At 49.2% G+C, this 10476-nt stretch overlaps 1 protein-coding gene across 1 annotated transcript; it reads right to left on the bottom strand.

Annotated features, from left to right (window-relative positions):
- Positions 1-304: 304 nt before the first annotated feature.
- Positions 305-3811, bottom strand: NEIL2 (nei like DNA glycosylase 2; the record flags this gene model as incomplete). The annotated part of the gene is made up of 4 exons (XM_082302780.1): positions 3635-3811; positions 2075-2406; positions 968-1164; positions 305-621 (listed from the first exon to the last, which is right to left on the bottom strand). Exons 1-4 carry the CDS (start codon positions 3770-3772, stop codon positions 305-307), a joined length of 984 nt encoding a protein of 327 aa, XP_082158906.1. The 5' UTR covers positions 3773-3811.
- Positions 3812-10476: the final 6665 nt, after the last annotated feature.

Here is a 10476-nt window from a genome sequence, read left to right on the forward strand (position 1 = left end):
AACCCTTTATACTTCCCATCCACTGCCACCTGAACAGGCCAACCAAAACACCTCAGAACTGGTCAAACTCTTTACACTGTTGTGCCACTGTGACAAAAAAAACAAAAAAAACCAAAAAAAAACAAAACCATGGACAGCCACTTTTTCCTTTCTACAGCCACTCAGGGGACCTGGGACCCCCACTGAGCACTTAACTCTGCCAGCTCCCTAAGGACCAAACTCAACAGCCTCAAAAAAAACACCGAGACCTTTTAGGACAATGAAGAGCATGGCTGAAATACCACCTAGCACCCTCCAGGACAGGTCACTCAGTGACTGGGGAAGGGTCCCCATCCCCTGGCAGCACTGTAGGCTGGCACTGAGGGCACCACCATGTAAGTCTCTTGAATCCACCCAAGGGTCCAAAAGTCCCCTTCATCAAGGGATGCCCCAGGGGACACTGCTCCTTCTGGTACACCCTGGGGTGCAGCCCTTGGCCATGCAGTTTGTTGTGCAGCCACTCAGAGCTGAACTGAATGGCGCAGTCCAGCAGATGCTCCAGATCTGAGGGAGCCAAGAGGGAGCCTGGTGTTAATGGGTGGATCCTGGCCAGGTACAAGATCTCGTTCTTAATGATGTTCCCTGGAAAGGGTCAGAAATAAAGAGACAATAAGGATATTTCTAATAAAGGTAACACAGGCTGCTGGCTCCAACCTGTGATTTCTGCCTCAAGGATTGCAGCCAGCAATGCCATTCCCTGTATCAGAGGTGGCATCCAAAGAGTAGACTTAGAGCTGGGATTGGGCTGGAAGAGGTTTCTTCCCTCTACCCTTGTTACAGACCTTGAAGATGACCACATCCCCTCAGCTGGACCAACCAGAAGCTGTTAGACTAAAGAAAAAACTTCCCAGACATGCACTTCTGCATCTGTAGACATCCCACCCACACTCCTCCATTTCTCCTTCTGCCACTGTTCCCTGGAACTCACCCAGCCGTGAAAAATGTCTTTGGTCTAGGAGGGTGTAGCAGATGGGATCAGGTGCACGGAGGGCACGGAGCGCCCGGCCGCGGTGGAATTCCACAGACAGGATGTCAGAAGCAGGATCAGCCCTCGGAGAGGAGCACCAGAGCATCCGGCAGTTGTAGAAAACAAGGAAGCCTCCACTCTCAAAGTGCAGAACCAGCCTGGGAGAAGCCAGGAAGTTGGGAGTCTCTCGTCAGAAACATCTCTGACCTACTTGCTGTACTCTGCAGCTGGCCATGGTCTCAAGGCAAGGTGGCCTCTTTCATGATTTCAGACATGAAACATGGTGGTGAACACACACAACTGGTGGAGAGTTGCTCCTTCTGCTGCCCTGTGCTCCCTGGATGACCAGGGCTCCCGCAGAAGGGTTGACAAATCAGGGAAATGGATGTTAAAAGTAGCACACAAAACTGTGTCTAAAAATACTGGTATAGAAATCAAATCATCCTTCAAAAAATCATAGAATCATAGACTGGTTTGGGTTGGAAGAGAACCCAAAAATCATCTTGGGCCACCCCTCTGCCGTAGGCAGGGATACCCTCCCCTACCCCAGGTTGCTCCAAGCCCTGTCCAACCTGGCCTTGGAAACTTCCAGGGATGGGGCAGCCACAGCTTCTCTGGGAAGCTGGTTCCCCCTTGCTCTGTACAATTCCAGTGGGATACAGGACACAAACCATAACCATGTTTTCAATTCACTGCTACCTTCAACAGCATCACTCCAGCCTGTGATTCCAGCTGAGATGTTTGCTATTTATCCAGGGCTTTTTAAAAAAAACACATAACTGGGAGAAACTGACACTTTTAGGGCATGATGCAGACTGGCATCCTAAAACTTCACTCTTTAAGATAAAATCTTAGCAGAACTGGTACTGTGATCCCCAGGCCAGCAGGCAACACATCCTACAGTTAATTTCACTGGGGATTCTCTGGTCGAACACACCCCACGTCCACTCATGCCATCTCTTGTGCTTTAGCATATATCCGAGAAAATCAAGGCTAAGAGCATCCCCACACAAATTTAGTTTGGGAGAAAAGAGAAAAGGCAGGGAGAGAGAAGATTCCATTAAATACCTGGGCACAGGGTCCTTCCAGTCCCCCCTTTTATTGGCTCTGTTTGCCCTTGAGAACTCGTTTGCCCGGACGCTGCCGAACATGCCAAAGTGGATGCGCAGCCAATTGCTCGGACCCTCTGCTCCATCTGGGGCTTCACATCTTGAGTGCTGGGGGTCCTGCAGCTCCTCATCCTGGGAATGGGCATGTGGAGCACCAATCTGTCCTTGGCCTCCCTGGGCAGGACAGTGTGCCCCACAAGCAGCCTCTCTTTGCAGCACCATCTCCTCTGCGGCTGGTCGGAAGGGACCTTCAGCTGCCACAAATGCCAGGTACAAGTTCTTCCCATGAACCTGAGAAAAAGAGCTGGGATGTACTGATGATCCATAAAGGACCATAGAATTCTAGAAAGGCTTGGATGGGCTCTTAAGGATGATGTCATCCCACTCCCCTGCCATGGACAGGGATACCTTCCACTAGACCAGGTTGCTCAGTCCTCATCCAACCTGACTTTGAACACATTCAGGGATAAAACCTCTGGCTGTTTCCATACAAGTGACTATTTTCTACAGCATCAATTAGAGGACACATCACCCCACCCTGAACACAGGATTAGTCAGCATCCAAGCCATTCCCATCAGAGCTAGGGTCATCCTTGCAGATTCCTTTCTTTGCCTGCCTGAAGCATAAGGTGTTCAGATGCCACTCAGTTCTGAATCCCTCTCAGGGGCTCCTATCAGGCCCACCAGGACAGGAACTCAGTGGTTTGAAGTTTGTTATCACTGCTTCTGATTCACCTTCGAACTTTGTGCTGGGTGCATTTTGTGCTTTTCATTTTGCTCCCCATCTTTAATTGGAGGTGAGGCTGTGCCAGGGTTTGGCCAGTCAGGTCCAAATCATCATCTGGGGTGCGTCAGGCCAGTGAAGCCCCATCAGGACCAACCCAGTGTGAATTCTGACAAGTGCCTGTGATTCCTTTTCCTGGTCTTAAAAATCAAGAGTCAAACACAGTTAGAAGGGAAAAAGGGATTTTACCTTGGTATTTATTTTAAGGATCCTTAGGTGCACTACGCCCAGGTCGAATGCACCTCCATGCACACCACAATGCACACCCCCAAAAGATCAGGTATAACATTACAGGCCTTACTAATTAGCATATCTATCAAAAATTCCCCAATGAGAGGCTCGAATGAGCCCCCATCCCCAAGGAGCCTTCCCCTGGATGGTTCTATCTCAGTTTACAGAATATGTTCTGGAGAGGACCTTGGGGTCTGGGGCACACTGATCCCTAACTACGAAGCCTCTAAGATGCTGAGTCTCCTAGCTTGACAAACAAGTCCAAGAAATGTAGGCAAAAAGCACTAAGAATACAGAAGTTGTAAAAAGGTATAAAAGGGGTGTAAAAGAAAAGGCAAAAAATCATCATGGCATCACCCACAGCACAGATGCCTCAACTCAGCCAGGTGAAACCCTCAGGGAAACATTCACAGGTTCTGCACCTTCTGTCACCCAGGTGCAGGGCAATGGTGGCCTCCCCCAGACTTGTCATGGATCTGTAAATTAAACTTTAGCACAGCTCACCTGGGAGTCCTGCAGCCTCAGGGCATTCAGGTCATTCACATTGAGCTTCCGGCTGCTTCCTCCCACCTTGGCCACCACTTGCCCCACAAAAGGGGAGGTCAGCAGCTGGAACTTCCTCACTGATGGGCCTTCTGGCATCTCCAGCAGCTGCTGAGGGATTAGCAGGTCCTTGGCACACTCTGCCCTAGACTTGAAGGGAAGTTGCAACTCAGAAATACACAAAACATTCTCCTAATTTTCCTTCTTATGTCCCTGTGGCAAAGTCCATGAAGATGAATAGGTTTCTTTCAGGACCAGGGAGGTAGGGGAGCTTCCATCCTAGTGGATATATATAATTTATCCAAGCAGAGCCGTGAACAACCTGCTCTCATGGCAGCTTTCACCCCACAAGCAGGAATTTGGCCTGGGAATCTCCCAAAGTCCTTTTTCCTGAAGTAGTGGAAGGTTTCCCTGCCCACATCAGAGGGGGTGGAAGTAGATGGTCTTTCAGGTCCCTTCAACCCATTCCATTCTGTGATTTTATGATTAATGACCCATAACCAGCACAGGCCAGTGACCCATCTTTTCCCTGATACACCATGGGAAGTGCTGCTCCCATGGAAAGATCAGCCCTGGAATTAGAACTCCACTGCTTGCCCCACTGACTGCAATGGCATGGAACCAGTTGGGGAGCATTCCTACACTCTGCCAGCAGCATCTGGGAGCAGAAGGCTCTGGATGAGGACGAGATGAAGCAGCACCATCCTGCAGCTCCCTCCAGGAACTCACACCAATACATAAGGAGTTATTTCAGGCATGAAGCCTCCATCACTTGCAGTTCTTCTGAGACTTCTGCTGGCTGTGGGTGTACAAGGAAAGCTCAGTTGGCTTTCATCCCACAGTGCCAGTTCTCCCTGCAAACTAATCCCAGAGACCAGCACTGACCAGAGGCTCAGCATCAAGCTCCACAGCACTCAGTACAGGGCTCTGAGGCACCTGGCACAGCTGTGAGACAGCTTGATGAAAAAAATCAACAGCAATCCTGGGATCCCCCACCAGAAGAGCCATTCCCACCTCATGCCAGCATCTTGGCTTCTCCACTGCCTGGGCTGGCTCAGAGTGACTAAAACCAAAGCCTCCAATGCCACATGCTCCTTCCACAGCAAGGGGACATCCTAGGCATGGCTGTGAGGAGGAGCAGCAGGCATGACAGGATGGCTGTAAAGGCCTTCCTGTGCTGCAGCACAAACCAAATCCCTTTTGGAAGGGCTCAGGAGGAAAACATGTTAGGAAACATTAATTTAATGTCTTATATCAAGGTACAGATGTTAAGTGGTCATCAAAACTAGATTTACCAAGGGTAAAGGACTGAGCTTTAGTCCTCTGCCTTCAAGGGCATGTGATAATTACTCACAGGCCTGTTCCATTTGCACCCAGAAACTTGCATATTATGTTGATCAAGAGACAGCTAAAGAGACACTCCTGCTGCCAAAGGCACCAGCAGCAGCTTGGATCCCTGGATGCAGCTGGCCACAGGTCATCCAAGGGGTCTGCCTCAAATTTCCAGGCACTGGCTTCATGTCAGGCAGCACAGACAGAGCTCACATCCCAGGGAAGTTCACCACCTGCAGAGCTCTGACTGCTGCTCCATCGGTTCTCCACGGGCTCACTGTGAGAGACTGGAAGCATTGGGAGCTTCCAGCACTGGGAGATGTTAATGCTCACACTGCCCCAGCTGTAGCCTGTGTGACAGTAAAGTAACACCCCTCCTCAAGAAGGAAGACTGCCCTGTTTCCCAGGACATTAAAAGAACAGTATTTGCCATCTCTGATCCCCCTGTACCTCCTCATTTCACCTTTTTACTCCAGACTCACTTCAGTCTCATCCAAAACACCCTGCCCTCCAAGGAGGAAGAGGAGGAAAACCATCCCCAGCCCTCTGCAGGGCATGACATCCATCTCTCCATGAGCATGGCCACCTGAGCTGGTGCCTTCTGCAGCTCTGGAGCAGGGAGCCAGGCCTACAGGAGAAATCCTCCCCCTGTATGGGCTCACTCCCAGTCCTTGTGGCTGGACAGCAACCCAGCACCCACAAGGGAACAGAGCAAGGACAGGGCTCATGCAGCTCACCCCAGCTCTGCCTGCAGCCAGGGATTGCAGGAAGGCTCCCTGTGACCTTACACCCCTGGGCAAGGCTCCTGCAGGGCCTTTAAGGCACAGCCCTGACCCTCTGCTTGCACTGGGGTGCAGAGCTCCCCACCTTCTCACATTCAGCCAAGCATCAACTCGCAACCATTGTAAAAAACAGAGCCTTGAGTTCCCACCCCATTCTCACCCACACCTCCCCAGGGCAGTGAAAGCACCGTCAGCATTCCCCCCAGGCCCCACATTCCTTCATCCAGCTCTCATCCACTGCTCTCCCCAGGCCCACCCTGCGTATCCATTTGGGGAACAGGCTGGGCAGCCTTCCCCCCCTACTTCATTGACTCCCTTCTACTCTGCACAGCCCTTCCTCTGCCCCCAACCACCTCCCACAGCACCTCTACCCACCCTCAAGAAAACCTCCTACAGCCAAACCTCTTCCACCCACCTCCTTTTATAGGGGACAAAGATCCTCCCCCCAAATAGCAGGGGAACTCCCCAGTTGGCTGCTGAGGGATGAATGGGCGGGTTCCAGGTGCTGGCCTCACTCACCCCACCAGTTATACTGGTCTGTAGGAACTGGTTGGACTGGGAAGGAAGCAGGGCACCCTGGGAGAGTGATTGGGTGCTTAAAGGAGGGCTGTGCTCAGCCACCTCCCACTCTGTAGGGGCGCAGCCCTTGCTGACAACCTGATTTCAGCTTGAGGGCGTTGTCTCCGAGTCCAGCTGGAAGCATTCAGGCTGAACTAAGTAAAACTCTGTGAGAAGACCAAAAAGCTAAGTCATGAAGGTTTTTAAGTGCTCCCAAAGGCTTTTCCCCTCTGTGCTGTGTTAGGGGTGTTACCAGTGCCGGGGCTTTTCCGCATTTGTATTAAAATCGTAGTTACAGACTGGTTTGGGTTGGAAGGGACCTTAGAGATCATCCAGTTCCACCTCCCTGCCATGGACAGGGACACCTTCTACTATCCCAGGTTGCTTCAAGCCCTGTCCAGCCTGGCTTTGAGTTGCATCACTGCTGGGTCTGTCACCTCTGAGTTTGTCATCCTGTATTGGCCATCCCAAATCCTACATAAAGGAAGGGGCTCTGTAGGCTCTGGGGCTTGGTGACGACATTCAGTCTCCTGCACTGACTCATTGCATGGGAATCCCCAGGTCTAGGCAATTAATTTACCAAAGATTTTAGCTCTCGTTAATTATCTAATATTTATTATATAAGACATTTATGTAGGACAAGGAGTAATGGTACAAGTTGAAAGAGGGGAAATTTAGGTTAGCTATTGGGAATAAATTATTAACTTTGAGGGTGAGGAGGCCCTGGCACTGGTTGCCCAGGGTGGCTGTGGCTGACCCATCCCTGGAAGTGTCAAAGGCCAGGTTGGATAAGGCCTTGAGCAACCTGGCCTAGTGGAAGGTGTGCCTGCCCATGGCAGGGTGTTGAATGAGATGAGCTTTAAAGTCTCCTCCAACCCCTTAACGTTCCATGATTTGTAAAAACATTTCCACCATGAGGGGGTTCAGACACTGGAACAGGAACCCAGGGAGGTGGTGGGATTTCCATCCTTGGGTGTATTCAAAACTTGACTGAACAGGGCTCTGAGAAACCTGATTTTGTCCCTTTTGACTTAAAATTACTCTGTAATTCTTTCATTGTGAGCTCCCTGGGACAGGACCCACTGCACCATTTCTTCTCCAGGTGCATTTCATATATTTTCAATATTTCATCATTTAGCCCCAGCCCTCTCCAAGAAGCCCACGAGGGTAGACAGAGTCAGGCAGAAACCTTCTGGTTTTATTATCATTGTTTTATTTCCATTAGTTCTAAAGGTGTAGAAGTTACGTGGATTGGTAGCCATACTACTTCATAATAGATATTTTTTTACATCTTTAAATAATTACAGCTTGTTCAGTTGGTTGGTTTCCCTCTCCCCCTTACAAATAAGTGTCTGTTTCCATGAGACCTTCCCAGATGACCTGGGAAGCTTCAAACTTTATATATGGGGAGAAGAAAAAAAAAAAGGCAAAACAAAACACCACCCCTGACATAGTCACAGCTTCAGTGTTACATTGAGAGTTGTTGATTGGTTTTAAAGCTCCCTTGCAATATTCCTGAGCTCCTCCTGATTGTACCCTCTCCATCCAAGCCCGTAAGATTGCAAGTGATCTGTGGATCTTGTCTGATCAGTTTACAAAGAATAGCTGAAGTGAATCAAGATATTGCACTTCCACAAGGAGCAAAGACATTTAGAAGTGGTTAAATGACCTTTCTTGGCTCCCTGTCCTGGTTCTCATATGCCCATCTCCTTTTGGTGGCCACTGAGCCAGTGCCAAGGTGTGGTCTGACACAACCAAACCTTGTGTTGCAAACCCTTCAGCATCAAAATTTTCATGATTAGGGATGATCTTGAGGGAAACAAATCCCACAAATGCGTTTTCATATGTGCTGAGGTGTTTTGCAGGAGTGGGCCCTTCCCTCTTTCTCAGGGAAGGGTTAATTCTCGGTCCTGTATTTGTGTAGGACCTGGTATGGATCTTGCTGGGTTCTCCAGCAATAAAAGCAATTATGAAGCTAATAATTACTTTGCCTTAATGGGTCTCTAATAATTGTATCTAATTCATTACCAAAGCAGGTTCTAACTGCCTCCCCCATCACGGGGGAACTTGGAATTTTTTAAGTGGCCCCTCGTGCTAGAAGGAGCTGAGTGTCCTGCAAGTGGTGGCACTTTAATCCTCTTGTCCTGTGAGTATCCCTTTGTCTGTCACTTCTGGAGTTTGCCATCCTGCATTGGCCACTCCAGCCCCTACCTGCAAGACTGGCTCTGAGTGATTCCTGGCCTTGGAGACCACATTCAGCCTCCCACAATGACTCATTACATGGGAATCCCCCAGTCTGAGCAATTAATTTGCCAGTGATTCTTGGAAAAAATCCCAGCATGAGGGTGGTCAAACACTGGAACAGGAACCCAGAGAGGTCGTGGGATTTCCATTCTTAGGAATATTCAAAAGTTGCCTGAATAGGGCCCTGGGAAACCTGATCTCATCCCTTCTGATTTGAATTATTCTGTTATTTGATCATTAGAAGCTCTGAAGAAGGGGACCCATCAATTATGTTGTGTTTGTACCCCACCTGAAATGGTGATGCTGCATCTGAGGTCAGTCTCTCACCATCTTGGTGTCAGCATTGGCCTGAAAAAGACGAATTCCCCTGGGCCAACAACAGCTCTACAACAGTTTTGGGTGATTGAAAAGAACCACAGGACCTGGTGTATCCAAACTTCTGGTGCAAAAGCAGGGACAAAAGAGCTAATTTCTACCCCTAAAGAGTTGTCCTCTACCCCTAAAGCTGTCCTCATGGCCCCCAAAGCTTCACCTTTCGAAAGCAGACTTCTTGTTCTCTTAGCAGGGACTTGTAAATGCTCCTCACTCTGTTTCAAGAATTGTTTTTTGGGCTTCAAGGAAGGCTAAAAACCAGTTTATAAATCTCTGCCCAGTGGGCATAAGGCAGACTTATGTTCTGCAGGGATTTTTCCCTCTGGCATTACAAGCAGAGCCCTTTCTGGCATCTCTGAGTGGGTTTTAAGGGTGGGAGAAAAATTCCACTGGGGAATTTGGCTTTGAGGGAAGGAGGAGGAACACAGCAACAAGGGAAGGTGGACAGAACCACTGTGAGCCTCCAGATGGAAAGAGAAATGGGAGGTGGTGTTGGTCTGGACTTTAGCTCCTTTCTAGGAGGCTCTACTCCCTCTTGGGCTTTCCAGGCTAGTTGTGGATATCTCAAAAGTTGGCATGAGCCAAGGGGGATTTTGTGGTGCAGGTTGCTGTGTTATGGCCAGGAATTCACAGCCAGATCCCAGGAGAGCTCTACTGCCATTTACAAAGGGATTTACTTGAAGGAAGAGTTTGGGTAAAGATCTTCCTGCCAATGGAGAAACACCTTTGTGTTTTCACCTCAAATTCATATTTTTCAGTGTTATTTCTGGCCTCTTCTCTGAAGCCTAGCAGGTCTGAACAGAATCACAGAATTTTATTTATTCATGTTTCATTAATGTCTTTCCCTCACCTGTAATTAGCACTAATGAGGCTGCATAAACACTGCATTAGCTCTGCAAGACAGAGTGGGAACTGGTGCAGACACCATCCAGCCGTTCCCATGGCATCATTGCCATGGTGTTTTTCTCTAGGGAGCGTGGAGGCTCTATCACCCCTCCAAAACCCTGCAAATCTGAGCTATGGAGAGAACGGGGAATGTGAGAGGGTCCAGGACTCTCCAGTCATGACCAGTCCAGTTGAATCCTTCTCCTTAGAGAAGCTTTTACACCACAGGAGGGAAAGGCTGAGTTCAGACAAAGACAACACAATGCCGTTCTTTTGCCTCAAACCTGTCCATGGCTCTTCACCAAGCCATGTGCCTTAGTGTTTGTGTGGAAAAGCACTCCTTGTGGGAATGTTGAACAGTAGGAGACAGAGGGTGGCACATTTGGGAGGGATGCACAATCCCCCTTAGAGATTTTTCACTTGATAGTTCAGTACTCGAGTTCTGGATGCGGGGCGGAAAAGAGAGGAGCTGGGAAGACAAGAAGGGTCACAGAGCTTGGGAGCAGACAGAAACAAGAGTGAAGAATCTTGAGGGATGAGGTCTCCCAGAAATTCTCTGCGTGGACAGGCAAAGCTGTCCTTCCTTGGAAATGTTGATGCAAACATCATGGGAAGCATCTGGTGAAGCAC

The sequence above is a fragment of the Coloeus monedula genome (assembly GCF_965178545.1).
Source record: "Coloeus monedula genome assembly, chromosome: 2".
In the NCBI taxonomy this organism is placed as follows: Eukaryota; Metazoa; Chordata; class Aves; order Passeriformes; family Corvidae; genus Coloeus; species Coloeus monedula.